At 37.6% G+C, this 26,094-nt stretch overlaps 1 protein-coding gene across 12 annotated transcripts in view; it reads right to left on the bottom strand.

The window, feature by feature from the left end:
* The window catches only part of SOX6 (SRY-box transcription factor 6), a 712,355-nt gene that overhangs the window by 23,237 nt on the left and 663,024 nt on the right, over positions 1 to 26,094 (bottom strand). For all 12 annotated transcript variants that reach the window (XM_040258270.1, XM_040258272.1, XM_040258273.1 and 9 more), the window contains one exon: positions 25,977 to 26,085. In XM_040258270.1, the coding sequence (XP_040114204.1) occupies positions 25,977 to 26,085 (109 nt within the window). The remainder of the gene's footprint in view (positions 1 to 25,976; positions 26,086 to 26,094) is intronic.

Below are 26,094 nucleotides of genomic sequence, written 5' to 3'. Positions count from 1 at the left end.
CTTGATATTTCATGGTTTCCAAAGACATCACCATAGTACGTGTTAAGTTGCTTCAGTTGTGTCTGACTCTTTATAACCCTATGTACTGTAGGCTACTAGGCTCCTCTGTCCATTGGATTCTCTAGGCAAGAATACTGGAGTAGTTTCCGTGCCCTTTTCTAGGAGATCTTCCAGGCTCAGGGATCAAACCCATGTATCCTGTGTCTCCTGCATCGGCAGGTGGGTTCTTCACCACTAGCGCCACCTGGGCAGCCTCGTGACCTCAATATCACACTGGATTACAAGTCCTTTGAGAATATGGTGGAAGCTGGCTCTCCTTCACTGCTGTATCTCTAGGTTCCAATAAAGCACATGGCATATAAAGTTTCAGTTAGTGAAATACATTCAATTAATGAACAAGTGAATGAAAGAACCTACATAGCTTTTGCTTGTTTTCATAACCCCTGCCAGCATGACACAATGATGTACATGCTTTACATGTGGCAACCACTAAATATTTCCTTATAGACTGAGAACCCCTATAGTTAAATGTAAAGTTGGACTGATGGGCTTAGCCAGGTATTCTACTGCATAAACAGGAGAGCCTACTCCTAAAAGTTTAGAAGCAAAATATACATTAAAACCTACATCTCTACATTTTAGAAAAAGCAAATCCTTTCAGCTCAGTGGAGTGATTACACAGGTAAAATGTGATCCAATTCATCTCTGCCCTTCTACTCTATTTCCAGCTACCTGATTAAGTAGAAATTTGTTTGTGTCATAGCTAGTAATAAATTAGAACATTAAAGTACACTATTATTTGGCAAATATGGTCATCATTTATTGCAAACAAAAGACAGGATAAAAGGGCTGAACTGGCTAATATTATCAATTCTTTTCTAAACATGAAGAAGAGGAGAGGGGCCCCTTTCTGAAGACCATGCAAAATAACACATTTTATATACAGCCCTTCTTTGAGGCCTAGTAGACAGAATGATCCCTTACATGAAAAGTCTCAAATCCCAAGATGCATAACTAATATGCTACCTTTTTGCCACCATACCCACAGTACATTAATTTCATTTAAAATGCACTGACCATACAGGATAAATTGATTTCACTTTATATGGGTTTGACAGCCATGTTTATTGTGCAGTGAAATGTAGTGTAGCTTCCAGCTGACAATATCCATCAACGCAGGGCAATATGCTGACTGCTGGGCCAGATGAAGGCATACATTACTCTGGAAGTGAAACACTCATTCAGATACGACAGTGTCTTCTCCTGAGGATCACCGTGGTAATTTATGATGCCCTCAGTGCCATTACTTTACAACTGACATGAATTCAGCAATTTATATACTTGCATGCATACACAGGAGACAGGCTTGTGGAGAATGTCAGATACAAAAACATTTCAATATTATTCTAAGTTAACTACTGTGCTACAGGTGATTAACATCCAGGGTCTGCTTTTACTGTCACGGCTTTTCTTCACCTCTATCAACACCAAATAGCCAGCTTCCGTTTATTTACTTACTTACAAGATGTGTTTCATTGTAAATAGGAAGTTTTAATCTCCTACAGACTGATCATGGTAGATTTTTAGACTCTGGTTTCAGTAGAGGTTCGGTATGTGCATGCCAAGTCGCTTCAGTCATGTCTGACTCTTTGCGACCTTATTGGCTGCAGCCCACTAGGCTCCTCTGTCCACAGGGTTCTCCAGGAAAGAACACTGGAGTGGGTTGCCATGCCCTCCTCCAGAGCATCTTCCCGGCCCAGGGGTCTAGCTGCATCTTTCATGTCTCCTGCGTTGGCAGGTGGGTTCTTTGCCACTAGTGCCACCTCTGCTACATATAAATTGATTCTCCCAAGTATGTTCATACCTATGCTCAATCTCTCTCCCTCTCACTCCATATCGCAGTCTTAGTATATCCTTCCTACTCACATTTACCTAACTAAATTCTGCCTTCTCCAAGGAAGAGAGTTCACTTCTCACTCCACCGACTGTCCTGCAGTGACCTTGTCTGTCCTCCCATAATACATATTTACATGACACCGACTGACACTGAATTACACTGAAGATCTCTAGTCTCACAAGAAATGCTCCCAGATATTGAGAAATTTAAGCTCAGCACATAGTATAGAAATGTGAATTAAGAAAGTGGAAATAGGAAACGTCAGGGTGTATATACATCTCTTTTTTCTTGTCTCCTTTTCTCTCTCCCAAGTGCTCGGAGTCAACTGAAAAATGAATGGGATATTTCAAGTTAAAACTAGAAGTGGTGTATTAATAAACCAAGGTTTGGGAAGAGAGGAGACTTATCTAGAGAGACCAAGGTTTGAAACTACTTTTAAATTGAATCTGATATATGATATATGATCAGAGTCAGAATTTTAAGAAAATATAAAAGGGTCATAACTTCTCTAAGCTGCTTCGTGAAACAAACTGGTAAGGGAATTATTGTTGTAGTAATAAAAACACATATGACTGCATACATGCATATAAACTCAGAAATTTAAAAGTAGAGACTGTATATTAAGAAAGCTCTTTTAAACAGATAAGGAAAATTCTATATAATACTATATAGTATTATTTTTAAAAGGTATGCTTAGTCTGAAAATTTGAAGCCTAAAATTGACTCTCTGCTATAATTAACTTTAGAATCTACATATCAAATGTGACTTCATACTGCTCATTTACTTTGAAAAATAACATCAAGCTAAAAAAGGGGTGGGGGAAGCATTTCATTCTAAAATAGCCAGTGCTCTGTGTCAGAATCCAGAGTTATCCTAGGGAATAGCTCATAATTCTAAGAGGCAGATTTTTTACTTTTAATAGCAGAGGGATCATTTGTGAGTTCAATATTCATAATATGTCTTCTCATGAACAGCAGTTGGAAGATGCCTAGACCTACAGCTATGTACTTGGAGACTACTGCTTTCCAGCTGACCTAAGAGTCTTTAATTATCAGCAACACCATTCCTAAATAACAGGAGGCCAACAGTATCACACCAGGCAACAAGGAAAAGCACTGGTTCCATTTACTCCAGGAATTCCTGTTCTCTCCATTCCCCCGAAAGGGCTCAGACTGGTTAATTCATTCTTGTCTCCCCTATCAGCTTGTATAAAGCCAAACTTTCAGTTAGAGGCAAAAAGATAGTCAATGGGGGAAAAAGCAGAAATTGCCAAGGCAAAAACTTCCTTAGGGATCTGTGATTTAAACGATTTAAAAAGAATACAGAAAGTTGAGTTTTTCCAGGTGGGTTGGAAAGAAGGCTAGTTTAACCATCATAGCCTATGGCAATGGTCCTGAACTAATCCTAAAGAGGCCCCCTTCCTGGGTAAATTCCAAGGGTTATGTGAGTGAATGAGTAAGCGTTTGGTGTGGATTTGTGCATATATAAAGTCCTCCCTAAGGAGGAACTTTGGCAAATTCTATAATGTGCTTAGGAATCATTTATGTATGCATTAATTCAGCAAACACTCTGACAAGTTTCAGATGTACCCAGCATTGTGACAGAAGATACAAAGATAAATACATGTGCCTTGTTTTAAAGGAATCTGGTCCAGTAAGGGAAACAGATGCAGAAATAGAAAATTACAAAACATTGTAAGTGCTAAGATGGGTAATTTCAAAATACTATGAAAGCAGAGAAGAGAGGCTATTAATGTTGTTGGAGTGGACAGAGGTGAATAATATGTAAGCTGCAGAGAGCAAGTACTGCTTAAGTAGTATCTTCAAGGAAGAGTGAGAATTTACCAGCAGGTATAAGTGTGGTGGCTCAGACAATAAAGAATCTGCCTGCAATGTGGGAGGCTCGAGTTTGATCTCTGGATCAGGAAGATCCCCTGGAGAAAAGAATGGCTACCCACGCCAGTATTCTTGCCTGGAGAAGTCCATGGACAGAGGAGCCTGGGAGGCTATAGTCCATGGGGTCGCAAAGAGCTGGACACGACTGAGTGACTAACACTTTCACTTTTCATGAGTGTGAAAGCATTCTAGGCTGCAGAATGTGTGAATATAAAGACAGAGTTATAACAAAGGCATAGAGGGTTTTAAGGAATAGAAAGAATCTGGTTATGGCTTGAGTTTATTTAAATAAAAAAAAATAAGGGAATGTCAAGAGATTAAATTCAGAAAGTAAGTAGGGGCAAGATTGCCAAGTACCTTAACTATAAAGTCAAGAAGTCTTTAAGGTTTTTAAAAAAGCAAGGTAGGGACATGAACAAATAAAAGATATCAAAATGGAAGCCAAATTAGAAATTACCACTGAATAGTCTCAGTGATTGCTAGTGAATTGGAAATAAAGAATAGAGAAAAGTAAGAGAATAAATACCTTCTCAAAGGCCCATTAAGATTTACATTTTGTCAGACAGAATGAATGTAAGTAAAATATTAGCACAAAAGATTCTCTTCTGGGATCCAGTTCTGGTAATGGCAGTATAACTTATATCAGACTAACCTTTAATCAGATAATAATTATAAATTATGGAGGAAAAAAAACCATAGAAAAACAACTAATTGAAGGTACTTGAGCTCTACCAAAATTAAGAAGAAACTGGAGAGGATTGACTCTCAGAAAGAAAGAAATATCACTGAGTAAAAACCCTGCTTTTATAGCTTTTCCATGAAGACCCTCTCCAGTCTACTTAGCATGGAGTAGCTAGAATGTAACAGATCAGTCTTAATTGGCCTAATGTATCAGGAAAGTTAGTCTGAGGCTTCTGAGTGACTGTCACCTGAACTTCACAGGTATAGAGATGATTTCAGTGATTCCAGTGGAAATCAGGTCTGTATATATGAAAAATCTAAGAAGAAATTTCAGCTGATGCCCACTGCAAGTTAAACAGAATTTGGATTTGAATCCTACCAAGTAAGAAAGTATCCATGAAAAACTCAGGCTTTCCACTGAAACCCCAGAGGGGTCACTCGTGGAATAAAGACTACATCCCAAGACTAAGGATTCACTCTAGGACTAAAGACAAAATTGAAACAGCCACCATCTAACATGCAAAACTAACCCTCTACAATTTCACTGAGATCAATTTAACTGCCTCTTAGAACAAAAAATAACATTCTTAACAGAGAAAGATAATAGAAGCCAGAGTCTCTATAATTTGTAATCCACAATGTATAATAATAATAAAAAAATCACTAGTTGTGCAAACAATCAGGAAAATGTGACCCAGAGACCTTTCCACCCTCATAAAAAAAAAAAAAAATCAATAGAAACTGTGATGGCTCAAATAGTGTAATTAGCAAATGAGGACATTAAAGTGGTCATTAAAACATATGTTCAAGTATATAAAGAAAAAGAACATCATAATTAATGCATAAATGGGGTACTTAGCAGAGAAATGAAACTACACAAAGAAACATGGAAATTCTAGAACTGACAGACATATTTGAGATGAAAATACATTGAACAGACTTCATAGCATTTTCAAATGCAGAATAAAGGGTCAGTGATCTTGAAAATACATCAAAAGAAATTAGCTAGTCTCAAAACAGAAAGAGAAAAAGCTAAAAAAGTAAGCAGAGACTTTGCAGTATGTGAAACAATATATTGTCCTAAAATATGTGTAACTGGAATTCTAGAAAGAGAGGAGAGAGGATTGTGACAGAAAAATATTTGAAGAAACATGGTCTGAAACTTACCTGAATCTGGTAAAAAAAAATAAATAAACAGCTTATAGGTTCAAGGCATTCAGACAATCACAGGCAGGATACAAAGAAAACCATACCTAAACATTAGTCAAACTGCTGAAAACCAAAGACAAAGGGAAAATGCTAGAGAAAAAGGGCACATAATACATAAAATGAGACAGTAATACAACTTATGGCTGATTATTTATTAGAAACAATGAAGACTAGAAGACCATAGAATATCTTTAGGCTGCTAAAAAAAAAAAAATCAGTGTAGTCTTATCTAATGATCATATGCTTAAAAAATGAATATGAAACACATTTTTAGATAAACAAAAGCTGAGAAAACGCGTTACCTACAGATCCATATCAAAAGAGACATTCAAGAAAATTATTCAAGATGAAGAAAAATAACATCTGATGGAAACTTAGATATATAGAAAGAATAGAAGAGAATTGAAAATGAGAAATATGTGACTAAATTAAAAACTTTTGTCTTTTCTGGATTTCATAATAAACAGCTGATTGTTTAATGTTTTTAAAAGACAAGTGACTAATACAAAATACAACATTATATTCTGGGATTTATAATATAAGAAGAGGTAAAATCATGAGAAAAATAGCATACTGGCACAAAAGACCAAGTTAGTAAAAGTTAAATGTTGCTTTATTTTATGAGAAGTGGTATAATTTTAACTATAGGGATATTCAAATTAAGGATGAATAGTGAATCTAGAAAAAAAAAATTTTAAAATACAAAGAAGTATAGCTAAAACACCAGTAGAGTAATTCTAATGGAAGACTAAAAAAGGATTCAAAAGGAAACACTATAAAGATCAGTGGTTGCAAAGGGTGGAGGAAGGAAGGATGAGTAAGTGAACACAGAGGAATTTTAGGGCAATGAAAATATTCTGTATTCCATAATGATGGATACATGTTATACATTTGTCCAAATCCAAGGAATGTATAACATCACAAATGAACCCTAATACAAACTATGGATTTGGGGTGGTTAGGATGTGTCAACATAGGTTCATCAATTATAACAAATGTACCATTCAGGTGGGATGTTGGTAACAGGAGAGGCTATGCATGTGTGCAGACAGGGAGTATGTGTGAAATCTTTATCTTTCCCTCAATTTTACTGTGAACCTCAAACTCCTCTAAAAAAAAAATTATCTCTTCATAATAATAGCTTAGAAAAAGGATTCAATTAAGCAAAAGGAAGAAAAATAGTAACAGAAAGCCAAAAACTGAGGGAACAAAGAGAAAAATAGAAAATTGTAAAACTTTATCCCATCAAAATCAATAATTATATTAAATATAAATAAATTAAATAAATCCAGTTAAAATTGGAGATTTTCAGGATGGATAAAGAGTCGATATCAATGGAATAGGAAACAATTTACAATGCAAACATTGGTAATTTGAAAATATCAATAAAATTGATAAACCCCTGTGAGACTGATCTACCAAAAGGGGAAACAAAAACACCAATATTTGGATTGAAGGAGGGTATATCATTGTAGCTACAACTCACATTAAAAAGGATAGGAAGCAAATATTGTGACTAACTTAATTCCAATAAATCTGACAATTTATATGAAATGAACAAATTCCTTGGAGGACACAAACTGCTAAAATTCAATTATGAATATATAGAAAGTCTGAATACTCTTATAGCTAATATAGAAGACCAATTTATAGTCAACACCCTTCCCACAAAGGAAACTCCAATCTCAAGTGGGTTCATTGGTAAATTCTTCCAAACATTTAAGGAAAAACTAATAGTAGTCTTACACAAACTAAGAAAGTAGAGAAAGAAAAAACTTCCCACATTCATTTTATGAAGTAACATCACACCCTGACAGAGATTTGAGCATAAGTGCAAAATTCTTAATAAAATATTTGCAAATTGAATAAAATAATATGTAAAATGGATAATAAAACAAGATCAAGTAGAATTTATTTCAGAATAAATTAATTTAAAATGTAATATTAATTTAATATTTGAAATCAGGCAATGTAATTCCCTACATTAACAAAACGAAGGGGGGAAAACATGATGATCACAACAGATTCAAAAAGTGGTTTAGACAAAATGTAATACCAATTCAGGACAAAAACTCTCAGGAAACTAATAACAGAAGGGAATTTCCTCAGTCGGATAAAGTACTTTTAAGAAAACTCTGTAGGACATAATAATATAGTAAACTACTGAATGCTTTCCTCCAAGATGAAGAAAAACGCAAGGGACGCCCACCCTTACCACTGTTAATCAACATTCTACTGGAGGTAAAGAAATAAAAAGCATGCAAAATGGAAAATAATAAGTCATGTTGAGTGTATTCATAGATAATTTTTTACATTAAAAAATCCTAAGAAATTTGCAAAATAATTTCTAAAAAGTGAATTTATGGGCTTCCTGGCCCAGTGGTTAAGAATCTGCCTGCCAGTGCAGGAGACCTGGGTTTGATCCGGGAGGATCTCCCATGTCAGGGGGCAGCTAAGCCCATGTGAGCCACAGCTACTGAACCTGTGCTCTAGAGCCTGTGAGCCACAACCTGCTGAGCCCCAGGCTGCAACTACTGAAGCCTGTATGCCCAGAGCCATGCCTGGCAAAGAGAAGCCGCCACAGTGAGAAGCCTGCACACCACATCTAAAGAGTAGCCACTGCTCTCTGCAACGAGAGAAAGCCCGTGCATAACAATGAAGACCTAGCACAGCCAAAAATAATAAATAAATACTTTTTTAAAACAAAAAGTGAATTTACTATTATTGCAACATACAAAACTATAAAATCAACTGTACTTCTAATAGAGCAGTTTAAAAATAATTTTAAAATTTACATTCATAATAGCATTGGAAAATAAAATTCTTAGGAATAAATTAAGCCAAAACAGTATGTAAGACCTCTACACTAAAAACAATATTTATGAGTTCAGTAAGTAAACCTAAATAAATGGAGGAATATACCATGTTCATGGATCTGAAGACCTAATATTTGAAGATGTCAATTCCTTCTCAAATTTATCTATAGATTCAACCCAATCCTATTAAAATTGCAAAAGACTTTTTTAGAAATTGACAACTTGGTTTTAAAACTATATGAAAACATCCAAAACAGACGTGAAGAAGGTTGGAGGATTCAAACTACTTAATTTCAAGGCTTACAGTAAAAAACACTTTGTAATACTGTAAAGGCTAGAGTAATAAAGACAGTATGGGATTGTTATAAGAATAGACAACCCAGTGGAACAGAATAAAGAGTCCAGAATTAAATACTCACATATATGGTCAAATTTCAATAAAGACTTAGGCTATTAAAGTGGGAACTAATAATTGTTTTCAACCAACAGTGCTTGAACAAGGAGACAAATACGTAGAAAAAAGTAAAACTGACCTCTTACCACACATTGTTAAAGTGGGCTTCCCTGGTGTTGGGAAAAAGTAAAATTGACCTCATACCACACATTATACTCAACAATTAATTGAGATGAATCAATTTAAAATTAAAGCAAAGACTATAACACTCCTCAAGGAGTATCTTGGAGAATAGTTTAGTGATCTTATAGTAAGCGAAGATTCTTGGATATGGCAGATAAAACACTAATATATAAGGAAAGTAATAAATTGACCTTTATCAAAGGTCAATTTTTGATAAGGCTCAGCTTATCAAAAGTGATTGTTAAGGCGCAGACTGGGAAAAAAAAACATTCACAATACACGTTTGACAAGAACTTGTATCAAGAATATATAAAGAACTTCCACCAAAAACAAAAAAGTAGACAATATAATTTAAAAATAGGCAAAAGATTCACAAAAAAAAATTTACAAAAGACACAGTCATGGCCAATGAGACATGAAAAGGTATTCCATATCATTAGTCATCAGGAAAGTCAAATTAAACCCATATATAATCTTGCACTCACTAGACTGGCTTACAAAACTAATTGTTGGCAAGGATATGGAGCAACTGGAACTCAGATACCAATACAGTGGTAGTGGAAGTGAAAAATGGCATAACCATTTTGGAAAACAGTTTGGTATTTTCTTATAAAGTAAAATATAGACTTTCTGATGACATGCAGTTCCATTTGTAAACACTTACCCCAAATAAATGAAAACTTTTTAGACTATCACAGCGCTTCTATTCAGAATAACCAAAGACTAAAAATAACTGGAAAATGGGTGAACAGTGGTATATCCAAACAATGAGATACTATCCAAAATAAAACTAATTCAACGCTTAGTTTTAAAAGGTAAAAACAAAAGTACCAAAATAAAAGAAAACAAGACAAACAAATGAAAGTGATATTTTTCTGAAATATTTTTTTCTCTATAAACCTGAGTGTGCGGCATATCCAAGCCATTGTGAACTCAAAAAGAAAAAAAAAAAGGTCTCATTATCAAAAAGAATTATTAAAAAGGGCAAAATGCATAACTGCTTACTAATTTAAAAAGGCAAATGCAATATATACCATCGGGTCCTTGACAATCACACTATTTTAGAGTACTTAAGTCAATCAACAGAATAGTTAATTTTCTCTTGTCAAATTTTGTAAAGAGTTATGTGACACATTTGGGTTAACAGAGAAAACGATCATGAGTGAATCACAAACAAAATGTAGAAGATGAAGGAATATTAGAAGTGGACATGAAAAATTAGGAAAGAGGGGAGGTAGTAATACTACACAGGTTGGATCTTTTTTCACCAAGTTTATCTCACCAAATGTATCTTAATACTGTAGAAGTCTAGTGTGCTATGTTGGAGGGATGGGTGACAGTTGTCTATGATTTTGGAAGTTCTGCTAACTGCACTCCCACTTACTGCCAGAATGTGAACCCACTTTCATTATAAGAAGGCTACCTGATATTCAAATTTGATTTCTTCTTGGAAAATAAGAGAGATAGATGATTTGGTTATCCTAGTGGTTTACTTGGCAGGAATATACATTCCATGGCTGAGCAAGAACCTTAATCATTAGAGAACTGATGTGTTTCATCTTCAGAGAAGGAGGGATACCAGTGGTGGAAGAGTATGGTTTGCACTCTATGTCTTTTATAGAGGATTATCTAGATAGGTTAGAAAGAATGATTGACTGATGGGTATCATAACTTAAAGAAGGCAAATGCAAAATATGAATGTTCTAAGTTAAAGGTTGGTTTAAAAAAAAAGGAACCAGTGGTACAGGAATGAAAGATGAATTATCTGTGGGTACTTTGATTAAAGTACTAATTCTTCCTTTGACCATTAATCTTTATTAATGCACAGGGATGTTATAGGTAAATTTTCATTTTCCTGTTTTCATTTTAAGATTCATTTATCCCTACTTAACCTAAATACTCTTCTTATGTTAAGTATTGAATTTAACCACACCAAGAAATTCACTGAATAAATTAGACAGGTAGATGACAGATAGATAGAGGTAGAGGTATAAACACATGTAGTGTATACATTAAAAAATTCCACTGAAAATTTGGAGACAGATGTTTTACTACTTAGTGTGGCAAAGTAACACATTTAAAGAACAGTTTACTTTTTTCACTAGTCTATACCAGAGATCAGTTTCCAGAATAGAAACACCAAGTGTATTAAGGAATTTTGCCTACAATAACATTTACTAAGTGCTTTCAGTGAACACATTATCTCGATCCTCTTTACAATCCTCTGAAATGGGTAAAAGAGTAAATATATTGTCTCACTTTACCTTGATAAAGGTGAAAGAGAGTGAAAAAGTTGACTTAAAATTCAACATTCAAAAAACTAAGATCATGGTATCTGGTCCCATCACTTTGTGGCAAATAGATGGGGGAAATGGAAACAGTGACAGGCTTTATTTTCTTGGGCTCCAAAATCACTGCAGCCACAAAATTAAAAGATGCTTGCTCCTTGGAAGAAAAGCTATGAAAAACCTAGACAGTGTATTAAAAAGAAGAGACATCACTTTGCTGACAAAGGTCCATATAGTCAAAGCTATGGTTTTTCCAGTAGTCATGTACGAATGTGAGAGTTGGACCATAAAGAAGGCTGAGTGCCAAAGAACTGATGTTTTCAAACCGTGGTAACTGGAGAAGACTCTTGGACAGCAAGGAGATCAATCCAGTCAATCCTAAAGGAAATCAACCCTGAATATTCACTGGAAGGACTGATGCTGAAGCTGAAGCTCCAATACATTAGCCACCTGATGCAAAGGGCCAATTCGTTGGAAAAGACCATGATGCTGGGGAAGATTGAGGGCAGGAGTAGAAGGGGTGACAGAGGATGAGATGGTTGAATGGCATCATCGACTCAAAAGACGCTAGTTTAAGCAAACTCTAGGAGATAATGAAGGATAGGGAAGCCTGGCATGCTGTGGTCCATGGGGCTGCAAAGAGTTGGGTACAACTGCGTGACTAAACAACAACAACCGATGAAGAAGCCAAAACCCAGAGAGGTAGGTTGCCTTCCTCTGTAATAACTTGTTGCTGGTATACTGCTAACAAGGAGCAGAGCCAGGTCCAGTGCATTCACCCGACATCAAAGCTACCCCAGGAACTACTCAGTGATACGAAATAACTCTGAATCTCAAAACCCAGCATTTCTCGGCTGGAACATTACTTTCCCCCGTAAGGATACCATTTCTCTGCACTGTTAAGCACATTAAAGGAGCCTGTTACCAGTTATGAAGTTCAAGCCACTGTCTAATTGGCTTCAGAAATACTGCCCCACCAAAGATGCAAGAGAATGCAAAAGAAAGCACTAAGGACTGAAATTATAGTAGAGAGTAAAATTATGCTAAATTAATTCACTTCTCGGTTGTATCATTATGAGCAAGCGTTATTGTGGATAAGGCTTCTATTTTTTCCTATTGGAAACTCCATTTTCTTTAAAAGATCAACAAGAAGAACCAAAAGGGAATTCCCTAAGGTCAGCTCTGAGGAAACATAAACCTCTAATTCAATAACTCTGCTACTGCTCTGAAAAAAAGGCTTTATTATTGCAACATCCATATGGAGCCAATTGGACATTAATGACTAATCAATCCCTCCCCTTTCTATTCTACTTAAAGTGTCACAAGCCATGTTTAGATTAGCCCATTTCCTGCTTAGGGTTGCTCAAGATGTCTTTTGTTCTTTCAGGACCAGCCTGATGGAGGCAGCTTAAACAAACACCACGACCAGAGTGGCGCAGGAGTTATAAAGTGCCATATGTGAGTGAACAAAGGGGCTATACTAAAGCCTTTTGTGGTATTTGTTAATGTTTTTCATCTGAGCTTAAAAAGGCTTAATGACTTTGTGGTGAGCTGATGCATGTGGCTCGTGGCTTTGCAAAATGAAGGAAATTCTAACCAGTGATGTACCAGTCTGTGTTTTCAAGAGTCTCCCGCTTTCAGTTTTGGTGCCCATGTTTACTTTTGCCTTTTAATTCTCAAATTATATTTGCTTTACACAGACAGCTCAACGGAGCCCTTTATCTCATATCAACTACAGGATCCAAGGGCAACTGAGATAACTTATGTGATTCTTTATTTTAATGACCTGAAGGTAACAGAGAATGTTCAAATATTCTACTTATTATCTATTTGTTATTTGTGTGCACAGGAGGAAGGCTTACAAGCTGTTGAGCCCAGGCAAAAAGGCATTCTTGAAGTCTGAACCAGAGACCACTGTGCAGGAAGTAAGACAATAAAAGGTTCTGGCTTCCTAAGTTTTCAGGAGAACCAGGCTCAGATTAAAGCAGATTCCCTTGGAGAACACAGAGTCTGGTAAAAGGCTTTACTTAATAATTCATATTGCTCAGCAGTTTCTGGCTTCATCCAACTCAATATATTACCGTAGACTCTACATGAAATTAAGAAGCACAAACCAAGATGAAGCAAATCTCAGAGTTAGTTAACAAAGACTATTAAACCCATCCGCTCATTTCCATCCTTATCACTTCATCGACTGCCTTGCCCTCACTGTTTCTGGTGGACTATTTGAAATACTAGTCTTCTAGCTGATATTTTTATTTCCAGTTTTGAGTTACCAGGCCCCACTTAAATATCTCTTCCTAATTTCAGCCAGGGTGATCCATCACAAGTGCAGTTCTGACCAGGGCACTCCTAATATTAAAGTTTTCAATGGCTCCCTGAAATCCAAACTCCTTGGTATGGTACACAAAGCTCTCCATGACCTGGCTCATGTCATGCCATGTCACCATGGCTCCAGTTCCATCTCTGGCTACTTGAATATATTTTTGCTTTATAATACCAAACCACTTCTAGTTCTCTATATACCATCTTGTTTTTATACTAGGAACCCATGCTTTCCCTTTTCCTGGAATTTTCTGTCTGTTTTGCAATCAACTCATTCTTTGAGTCATGTCAGGGATCATCTTCCCCAGTCTTATCTGGTTTGTCATGTTGGGCTAAGTATTTTAGGCTCCCACAGTACCCTGTGCCTATCTTACATTTATTATATTTTATCCAAATTGTCAGTTGCATGGGCCCACTTCTTCACTAGACTGTGCACCTCAAAAGGGCAGGAACTGCACTGTGTCTTGCTCATAACTGCTTCCTCAGGGTCTGGCACAAGAGCTGGCATAAGGTAAGCACTCAATTGTCATAACAGAGACCATCAGACATCTTCAACAGTGACAATTTTGGAGTGAGATTCAGGTGTTTACACATTACATTAGAACCCAAGAATCTCTGAAATCAGATTTTATACAAACCCCATTTTATTTCTTATATTTTCTTAAGTACTTTGCCTTACTTGAACCCTCTGTAAAATAAAAAATGGGTTTAATGGGAAAATGAACCCACAGTTTGGGACTCAGAGATCATTGGTTCGAATCTTCTTTTACTGACTTTCCACACTGTACAATTCTGAAATCCCAGCCTCCCACTTGCAGGGAAATCCTGAAAGGATGATAAGGCAAACCCCAGTTTTTTTGAAATAATAAATCTGAAAGCTATTCTAATGCTATGGGGTTTGTATAAATACAACTGAAGCATACATTCAAATAGGCACATGACAGGCCCTTCCCTAGACAGAGTTAATATGGAATGGATAAAACATGTTCATAGAATTAGAAATTTTTAACATGAGGTGGATATTAAAGACCATCTAATCCACATCTGAGGTTAGAGAAGTTAAACTGCCCAAGTCTCACAGTTAGTAAATGGCAAAATAACAGTGAACTGAAATGTAACTACTCCCAAAGGTTCACATCTGCCATCAAAATAAATTTCTAAAATGGTCAGCTGAATTGTTTCAATAGCATCTAGACTTAGCTTAAAAATTCAACAAAACAAATTTGATTGGCGTCTCCTTTTCATTTCATTTGTTCCAGGAAATCTGCCTTTTACTAGAATGAGAGAGGCAGATTATAGGTACAGTAGAAACCAATTTTTTTTTTTTTTTTTTTAAGGTTGGGGACATGGAAATAGTATTAGAAGAAGATGGCTCAAGGATTTTGGGTAGCCAACTCAATTTTGTAGTCTATCAAAAATTCTTTGTCCTGAGAGCTGGTGAAAGTATCTGAAATGCACTTAATATCTGTGTGGTTTGAAAGACTAAAAAAAATCCTTTCACACGTTTCTATTTCTCATTATATTTTTCTGATTTTTAATGAAAACCAACAGGAAAAAAACTACTTCAACAAAGGCAACTAACTGAATCAGCCCATTTCAGAGAAAAATGGGAGTCAGTATAGCTCAGATACTATATAGCTAGATAGATCTGGGTTTGAATTTTAATTTGATCCTTCCTAAATAAGTAACCTTGGGTAAATTATTTCCCACCTCTGCACAACAGTTTCATCTCCTTATAAAAGAGAGCTAATAACTTCTACTTTTCTGGGTGATAAGTAGAGCATTTTTGAGCATTAAGTAGGAATGTACATTTCTTAGCAGTGACTGGAACCCAGTACCCACTCATTAAACAGTAAATTCCCTTAGAAACAGCATTAGTAATAATGGTAAGAGAAGTAGTAGGATGTCTATTCTAGTACCAAGAACACAGCAGGGCTTAACTCACAGTTGTTCCCTTTCTAGTCCTTCCTCATACCTGGGTGATATTTCCTATACTGCACAGTTCTGTCCTTCAGGGTAGTTGCAAAATGAAGCCTTAGCTGGAGAGTGCAATTTACTACTTAGTGGAGCCTCTTTTCTGCCCCAGAGCTAAAAATATATTTCAAGAGTGTCCTGTGATATAGAACTAAAATACATCGAATATGCATAAGACACAATCAAAAAGAAACTCTCACATCTCCCCAGTTCCCACTTGTGGGACCTGTAGCCAAACTATGCTGCTCAGTTCAAGCCAGGAAAACAAAGGGGGGGGAGCGGAGAAGAGCAAACCACTATCTTGTGAATTTATAGCTTCTTATAACAGACTCACTGGAATAACAAAGGATTAAGACGACTGCCTGTGTCGTAAGTAAAGGGCAGTGGAATTTCAGGGACAGTGGACAGTCATTTTCCCTTTCTCCTCTATTAGCTGTTCTGTGATTCTGCAGTGTGGAGTAGCTGCTGCTACCCTTTTTCATCTTGTCCTGATGCAGGATCAACCTACTGAGTGAAAAGTGAGCTTATATTGAAGAAGTATGAAGTGATTTCTCTACCATGAAAGTAAATATACCAGTAAATATATACCAGTAAGTTATAATTTTTACTTTTAGTAAAAATTTTAAATAGTTGAATAGATTGCTTATGAAATTCTTCTTTCCAGGGCTGAGACCTGGGATATTAAGTTTTAGTTCAGAATTACTTTTTATAGCCTATTCTTAAATGTTACAATCTATAGTACAGCACAAATATTGATGAGTTCTTACACAATCTCTTCCCTCTGGTATCATGACCTAATTTGGGACATCATGTCTCAGGGTGAGTATCCACTGAACAAAAACAACTAAAATACAATCAACTCTCCTCTAGTGAGAGGAAAAAGTATTAGACTGATTTGTAAAGCACTGTACAGTCACAGCAGACAAAGTGAAATCATATGTAAATGAGTATTATACCCAGGAGGAAAATAGGTATTTTTAATATGACTTGAATAAAAACCCTCCTAACACCTGCTCAGCTCTCTCATGATGTAATATGAAAAGATAACCATTGAATATCCCCTCTGAAATGACGAGAACAGAAGAATAAAGATAAAGAGACTAACAGATCACCAAATCAACCTAACTGCTGCTTTTCCATTATTTTCAACCTCTATACATAATCGAAGTCAATCTTGAACAACTAAAGGTTAATGCCTGTTTAGTTGGTGCAAAGCCCAAATTCCTCAGCCTTAGCTCTATGGAACTCAAGGTCATAATGCTATGGAACCCAGCTATTTTTATAACATATTCAATTCAACAAATATTCACTGAGTACAAACGTGTGGAAAGTTCTGTATGGGCTTGGTGAAGAACTCAGAGATGAGAATTGACTCTTCCTTTCTGAAACTTCCTTATGAATGTCCGTGTGCTTTACCATTTCTGAGTCTGTTTGGATTATTCATTCCCTCAACTGAAAATTCTTCTCTTTCTCTTTGTTTTTCCAAACCTAGGCTTATCTCCAGCTCTATTTCTATCAGGTCTTCCAGAATAACTGCTATCAACAAAGCACTGTAGCTTCCTCTTCTAAATAGCACTCTTTTCTGTTTCTCTAATGATATATTTAAACACATAGCACTTTAGGTTGTTCTGCTTTCTGTGTATGCTAATATAATCACCCTAGCTACATTACTAACTCTTGAAGAATACGATATAGTCCATCTTTTAAAAAACCCTTCTCTCCATGTCCTTAACAGTGCTGTGCACATAAGAGATAATCAGTAAACTATAATTTGAACATGTGGGTAAAACTAAAGATTGGGGGACTCTCAGTAGGGATAGATCCTGTTTGGAAAGACTGAGCTAGTGGAACTGGTGGCCGAGTCTACAGAGTTGTCCTGTGTCCAGCTCTTTACAACCCCATGTACCATGTGCCAGGCTCCCCTATCCATGGAATTTTCCAGGCAAGAACACTGGAGTAAGTTGCCATTTCCTCCTCCAGGGGATCTTCCTGATCCAGGAATCGAACCCGTGTCTCTTGCATCCCCTGCATTGTCAGGCACATTCTTTACCATTGTGCCACCTAAGAAGTCTGCAGAGTATCACTTCTAAAGATTATGAAATGAGAGATCCTATGTGTAAACAAACAGTGATAGGCAAGCAGAGTAAAATGAGACAATGAATCTATAAGAAGGAAATATTCAAAGATAAGACTTTTTTAGTTAAAGAAAAAAAGATAAGAAGTCAGTATCAGAAAACCAGAGAACTGGGTGGTTATTGGATTTGGGGGATAAGTACAATTATCAGAATTTGAAAAGAAGGAAAGGATCAATCAAAAAAAAAAGAAAAAGTTTGGTCTCAAATTCGATCCTGATCTTAAGCAGAGATAACTTAAAGAGTACACCAATTGCCCTGAGGCTCTTTAAATTCCACCAGCCTAAGGTGAAGTCACTCAGTTGATTCTCTTTGTGATGTCATGGACTACAGTCTGTCAGGCTCCTCCATCCAGTGGGATTTGCCAGGCAAGAATACTGGAGTGGGTTGCCATTTTCTTCTTCAGGGGATCTTCACAGCCCAGGGATCAAACCCTGGTCTCCCACATTGCAGGCAGACACTTTACCATCTGAAACACCAGGGGAGGCCAAGGAAGCCCAAAGTCCACTAGGCTAAGGTTGGGCTGAATTCTGTAGCCAGCAGATGGGAAATTAAGCGGCTCTTGCTGCCAAGAGAAGAGGATTCTGGAACAGGGAACATTTCAACAGTCGGTCACTACACAGTCCAGACATGGCAGACAGACGTCTATCAGCCAGCGTTTATTCTAATATGCTGGTTTATGTGAAGCAGATGCACATACTGCTGAGGAAGCATAGACTCACTTTCCCAATCCCATTGGGAACATATGCTGCTGCTCTTGTCCTGGGTCTAATTTTCATGGTAGATAGCATTAAATCTTTTGCCACCCAGTTGCTATAGCAAGATAGGCGGGCAGGGGTACTTCTGTGTGATTCAGTAATGGCATAGACAAGCATTTCTTCCCCAGAACAGAGGATATTCAGTTCGAAAACTAGATGAGTGTGTGTGTGTGTGTGTGTATGTGTGAATGATGCCTCTTTAAAGAAGGCAGCCCAAATTAAAATATTCGGCTCTTTGGTCTAAGATTCTCACTAAGGGGATGCTGCGTCTTTGATTGGGCTTTCCAGCTTAAGCAACTCTGAGAAGTAGGTTGAGTTCTCTTTATGGTGTATTAGGGGATGGAGTTATACAAGAATCTTGACATTTCCCTTTCTTGTCCCATCAGGACGATCCATCACTTCGAGAGTTCAATGGAAATTGTTTTCTACCAACATTAAAAGTTATTTGGGAGCTTTTAAGACATAGCAAATATATTTCTTTAAGAGAAGTTTATTTGCTTGTTTAAGAGAGCTGCACTTTATATATAGTGCTGATATAAACTGGTGCACAGGATCCTCTAAAACCGTTTATATCCACAGTAAAATACATTTTTGTGATACTCATACCACAGACTTAGTCCAGAGCCGAGGGCTTTTTGAACTCTGCTTATGTCCCAGCCTTTGTGGCTGTTACTTAGTCTTCACCATGTCCTAGGTATCCTTGGCCACACATCCTGGCCTCAGACCTCAGCCTGCTGGCTCCATATAGACTTCTTTGCCTATTCATTTCTCTAAGATGCCTGGAAACCTCAGAAGGCCAGACCAGGAAGTCCATAGCAAGGTTCTGGCTAGCGCTCCCTTCTCATTTACCTGGATTTAAAAAAAATTTTTAATATGTATAGTTCCCCATCTTTTATTCCTGGTATACAGTCTAGTACTTAGATACCTTCTTGGACAACGACATCTCCTCTCTGGTACATTTCAATGATAATTTCACTTATATTAAAGATGACGTGGTCCTTATTTTACACTTGTTACATTCTGGCTGACTTAAGGTGAATGATTTCACTTGTTTGGTCGTAGGAAAAAGCGTTAAGGCATTGTAGACTAAAAATTACCTACACCAACTTCTTCAACTACAAATGAGAAAATTCAGGAAAAGAATGTAACTGACTTAGAATGGGAAAGATGGTAGCTGAGTTTCCTAACCCTTTAGGAAATATCTGAAGGAGTGTCTTGTGGAGAAATTGTAAGCCTCATTTTGTTGGAATCCAAAAGTAAGACTAGAAACCAATGAATAGAAGTTGTAAAAAAGCAAAGACAAATAACAAAGAATTAATAATTAAAACTCGATAGAATGAGTTTCCCAAGAAGTAGTCTGTTTTCTGTCATTAGACTATTAGAGACATTTGAACAGAAGTAAGACGACTACTCGTCAGGGATATAGAAAGGGATTTCTTGGATGGAATTGTCACTCGGATTACAGGTCTCTCCTTTATTCCAGTTCTGAGAATCTAAGTGTTGTTATGTGAAGCACTATATCTGGTGGGCTTGAACTAATAACGACCCTTACATTCCAGAGTATAAGCAGATGTAGCCTTTAAATCCATCCCTAGATTATATTCTGGTTTGCCTCTGCTGCCTTGGATGAGCCCTGTATCATCAAGTCAATCTTCCTTCTCTGCCAGGAGTAAAGATCCAGGGAAGAGAAAGGAAATGAGAAAAGCTTCAGGGATTTCCCAAAGTATGGATCAAAGGGTAAGCAGGATTTTTAAGAGAAGACATTCACATCAAGTGGTGCATTTTTTAAGGAAAAAGGAAAAGTTGCAGTCCCTGTTATTTGTCTATAAACAGAGAGCTTAGGTTGACAAAAATAAAGCTATCTTGAGATTTAAAACTTAGAAGCAATCAGAAGTTCACACACACAAAAATGAAGCTTTCAGAGGGTTAAGGCCATTTTGGCTGGGATCCAACTCACAAATTCAGTACAAATCTATAAAACCTTTCTAAGCAAATCTGAGAGCAACTGTTTTCTAAAAGGGGCTATTCTTGGTGCACATATCCATTTCCATTCAAATCAATGCAAGTTTCTAATACGTGGAGGACAGCACATCATTACAGTTCCAATCCAGGGTCCAAAAGCCTGCCTAATGATAATCACTCTCAGAGTTCATCCCTTTTAGAGCTCATATTCCACTATGCTACATGTCAAAATGAGGTGTGGCCTCCCTCTGCGACTGGGATACGGTAATTAAATTCAAGAATTAAAAGAAGTGTTAGAAGAATGTTTTCTTATCTAAGCTATTTAAAAAAACAGAAAAAATAAAAGTGTGTGAGAGAGAAGAAACAGAATGGAAAGAATATATTAAAAAAAAAAAAAAGGAGGGCAAGCTACCACTATTGTTGTTGGGGGAAGAGAAGGAGAAGAGAGGGAAAGAGAAAGGGAGCGTCCACCTGTGAAAGTAACGGGAAATACTACCAGAGAGATCTTCTCATTAATAGAAAAGATCAAGGGACTCAAAAATTCAATTCAGGAAGTGGAGCAAATACACTCCCAAAGGTATTGGTCTCCTCTTTTATTTCTCTGAAAAAAAAAAGAAAGAAAAACTAAATGAAAGGTATTGTGGACAGATCATCTTTCTTATAAGAAAAATGTTCTGTTTCATGAAGGCCCTAATAGCAATCTTGCATTTGGAGGGGACCCTAGAAATAATGGAGGACTTCCCAGGTGGCGCTAGTGGTAAGAGAACCGCCCTGCCAATGCAGGAGACATAAGAGACGTGAGTTCGATCCCTCGGTTGGGAAGATCCCTTGGAGGAGGGCATGGCAATTACTCCAGTATTCTTGCCTCTGAGATTCTCATGGACAGAGGAGCCTGGCAGGCTACAGTCCATGGAATTGCAAAAAGTAGGACGCAACTGAAGCGGCACCTACAGCAACACCACTAGAGATAATAGAGTCCAACATACCTCCTTCAAAAGATAAAGTTAAGCCCAGAGGCATTAGTCACTTATTTGCCTCTATTTAGCAAAGGACTTTAGTTCAAATTTCCCAATAACCAGACCAGAGCCCTTTCTACTATACTTTGCAACCCTGAAATTAGTAGGGTTGGGATAAGAACTGCACTCTTGCCTAAGGAGAGCAAGGAGGGGGGACATGCCAAATGAAAAGTCCATAAAAAATTAAACATCTGTTTGTCATTCTTAATACATGGTGACAGACTCAATTAATTGAGTTCTTTCTTCCTTACATGCCCTACATAGGCGCTAACAAATTTTGTGAGTTCAATACAAACAAAGCCATCAAATGCTCCAAAGTATAACAAGACCTTAAATACGTTTCCTAAGCCCCCAGCACTAGGAATTTGTAGTTTTATAAATATCATGGTGAACAAGAAATGCTGCCTTGTCATATTCAAGCCAAATAACAGCTGGACTTTAAAAATAAAATTTTGAAGACATTTGCCTTTTATATTTTTAATTTCTGTTTTCTTGGCTTACGGTTTTGTCATTTGATTTTGATGAGTGGTTAATACACATGCACAGCTGCCTCTTTTGGTGACCTTTCCCTGCTGCTTCTATGCTCGAAGTTAGGAAGCAGGTCTACAAATTGCTTACTAAGTGATATTGGCATTTTCACAACTGGCAGATATTTTCCTGTGAAGCCAGGCTTCCTTTAGTCACTTCAGATGCCACACAGGAGAATGGGGTGAAAGCAGAGGAAGGGATGTTAGACACTTGGTCGTGTCTGACTCTGCAATCCCATGGACTGTAGCCCGCTAGGCTCCTCTGCTCTGTCCATTGGGATTCTCCAGGCAAGAATACTCGAGTGGGTAGCCACTTCCTTCTCCAGGGGATCTTCCTACCCAGGGATCGAACCTGGGTCTCCTGCATTGCAGGCAGATTCTTTACCATCTGAGCCACCGGCGAAGCCCCAGAGGAAGGGGAGAGCCCCGTAAAACTGCCATTATGCATTATTCACAATAGCCAAGACATAGAAAACAACCTTAGTATACATGAGCAGATGAAGGATAAAGAGATTGTTTTATACATTTATATTTTTGAATGTGATAAAAATATTACATCCATAAAAAAGGAAAACCCTGCCACTAGCAGCAAGATGGATGACCTTGAAGGCACATGCTAGATGATGTCAGACAAGAAAGACAAATGCTATATGATCTCACACATACATGGAATCAAAAGAGGCTACACTCATAAAAACAGAGACTAGAATGGTGATTTCCAGGGACTAGGAGGAAGGGGATATGGAAAGATATTGGTCAAAGAGTATAAACTTCAAGCTCTGGGGATCTGATATACGGCAGGGTGACTATAGTTAAAAATACTGCCTATACACTTGAAAATTGCTAAGAGAGTAGATTTTTAATTTTCTCATCAAGTAAAGATAATTTTTGAGGTATAGAGGTGCTAACTAACCTTATTGTGGTAATCATTTCCCAATATATATGTGTTTTCAAATCATCACAGTTTATACCTTAAATTTGCACCAAGGTTATATGTCAATTATATCTCAATAAAGCTGGAAAAATATCTCAACTGTTCAAAGCCAGATCATGTGTGGACAAAGAAGGGATGACATCCTGAGCCAGAGCTTAAAACTCACTTGCCAGTGGAGCTTACCTAAGTAGCTTCCACTCTGAACCTCTGTGGGGAACAAAGAAGTCTTGATCTTCTTAATACTTTTCTCAGTGATAATTATATCTGCCTTATTATCTATGCATTTCCCTTTTAATCTTCCTTCACTGTACTTTAAGTTCTAAGAGGTCAGGAACATATTTGTTTTGCTTCCTTTGGTTTATCCAGAGTGTAGTTCAGGGACTGGCACACAGAACAGGCACTCAAGAAATGTTTGTTTTTAGACCAAGATTGAATGAAAGAGTGAATACATTTTTTAATATTCTTTCACTTCAGTTCCTTCTTACTAGCAAAGTGGAGAAAGTATTATGTGTACCTGTTATCTACTCTGACTTTAATATGAACTGAAACTCCAGCAGGCTTTGCAATCAGCTTATGCTTGAACAGATGCCAGGAAATATCCTGAAGTCAGCAGAAGGCTGCTACCCATCCCAGCAGTCCTCACAAAGGCGCTCCACTTCTGTCGGTATTAGAGCAGGTAACTTGACTCCATTCATGAACTCACAGTCCCCCAAAAGCACACGAGGTCTCAATGGCAACTCTGGGCAAGCTTCTGAAGGGAGGTTTTCACACGCTCCTTAAGCTCCTGGGCCACTACAGGCCTTCTACTATTACACTCATCAGGCACTGCTGTTATGTGTGACAGTGTAACACGAGAGCGGGCGCATGGCATGACTTGCTATATTTAGGGGAGAGGAAATGGGCCATACTGAGAAAGGTCACAAGGAGTTTGTTCAGGAAAATGAAGGCACCACTTATATATCTGTATATACAAGGGGTACAGGATAGCACAGTACTTAATGGCTTGGGTTCTGGAGTCAGTTTGCCTAGGATCAACTCTCACCTCTGCCCTTACTACCTATATGACCTGTGGCAAGTTACTTAACTATTCTCAGCCTCAATTTTCTCATCTGTAAAATGGAAAAAAATACCTTCTTTACATAGTTGTATATGATTTAAATGAGAAAATATGGGTTAAAAGCTTAGCATGTTCTCTGGAATATTAATGCTTAATAAACGTTTGCTTAAAAAAAGCATAATAATTAGGAAATTAGCTTGAATCCAAACAATCTGTGTTTGAATTGAATGGAAGTTCCAAAGAAGCTTCTATATAATATGTTTCTCTACAGTTAAGCCTTTTATTTTTTCTTTTCATAATGGTTAATAACTCTATGATTTTTAACTTACCAAGCATATGATATCATCAATTAGATTATTAACATTACTGAGAGGCAAATGACTTTATACCTATTGTATAGTTAAGAAGGGACACCAGGTATGCTGCAGTCCATGGGGTCGCTAGGAGTCGGACACGACTGAGCGACTTCACTTTCACTTTCCACTTTCACGCATTGGAGAAGGAAATGGCAACCCACTCCAGTGTTCTTGCCTGGAGAATCCCAGGGATGGGGGAGCCTGGTGGGCTGCCATCTCTGGGGTCGCACAGAGTCGGACACGACTGAAGCGACTTAGCAGCAGCACCCCTGAAGAACTGAGTCCCTAAACCACAGACCTTAGTCCTCACCAGTGAGGGAAAAAACACCCCTGTATCTCTAAGTGCCCAAAAAAATGTCAGTGCCGCTCTGCTCATTTTCGTGAGATACAGTGAGGGATTTCTGCTTTTGAGTCCCCTTTATTCCTCCTTTCTGCTCCTGTTCCTCCTCCTCCTCTTCCTTTCTCTTTCCTTCCCTGTTCTCATACAGGCATAAACCAATCAGAGTTTAACACCTTGTCCCCAGGACTTCCATTAAATATTAGTCTCCCCTATTGGTATGAAGAACCTGACTTCTGAAAACTCTCTAAGTGCTTCCTAATGTCTGATACATGCCAGGGATTTCTGAACTGCCCAGGATGGCTCCAACCATCACTAAAAGCCATGCCTAGATCAGATGCTGCTATGAAAAGTCTTTATACATTTTCAAGGGATTAGGGTCCTGGAAGAAATCATACCAGTAAAAGGGATAACAGTAAGATTCTTCCCCTCAAGCTAAAGGACTTTAGCTGGGACCCGAGATGGGTGAAGTATTGTGTTACTCTGAAGAGAACAAATTAATCTTCCCTGACTGGTGGGAGGGATTCTGCCAAAGGCACAGCTAAAGGGAAAACCAGTCCCTACTCTGTGATGACACAGTAAATAACCAGGCAACATTACTACTGAAGTGCTGACTTAACTCATAAATTGTACTCAGCCTCTGGGGAGCAATTTCTGCTGATTCGCTGCTTGTACATTTAAAACAAACAAACAAAAAGGAAAAAGGAGTGGACAGGCATTGATACTGCTGGGGGTAAACACATTGAGAGTAAAGCTGGTCTTTACCATCCAGACTTTCAAAAGACTTTGTAAAGGTTAGTATCCAGACACAGGCTAGGTCTTGCCCAAGCAATTATTAATTTTACACCAGATCTGCTTCATACTATCATTTAGTTTCCAGAAGGGTTTGATTGCTCCTGGGAATCACTTGTATGGGGGTTAAAAAAAATTCTTCTTTGTAAATTTGTCCCTAAAAAGAAAAATAAATAAGGAAGTCTTGAGGTGGTTGAAACACAGAATTTTGTTGTTCAATGGAATGTAGAAAGTTCTTTTTGCTATATGTTCAGTAACAGGATCTACATGAATTTCAAATTCCTCAACTGTAACACACAATGAAGACTAACATTTCTTCTGTTTTGCCAAGAAAATTGATCTGGTTATTTCCAAGAAAGACCATAAAGTTCCTCTACCTAACTCAGGCGCACCTCTAGACACACACAGAGCAGCAGAAAAGAGCTACAGAAAAGCCACTCACCCTCTGCATCTTCTGGCCGGGTAAGATCGATGACACCTGGGCCCAGCTTTCCATCTTCACTTGACTTTCCTGTTAACTGGGGCCCCAAATTTTCAAAGCGTGTTCTTTCCTAGAGGAA

Source organism: Oryx dammah, unplaced genomic scaffold, assembly GCF_014754425.2.
Source record: "Oryx dammah isolate SB20612 unplaced genomic scaffold, SCBI_Odam_1.1 HiC_scaffold_17, whole genome shotgun sequence".
Lineage (NCBI taxonomy): Eukaryota > Metazoa > Chordata > Mammalia > Artiodactyla > Bovidae > Oryx > Oryx dammah.
The sequence above is the reverse complement of the archived record's forward strand: the minus strand, read 5'-3'. Positions and strand labels throughout refer to the sequence as shown.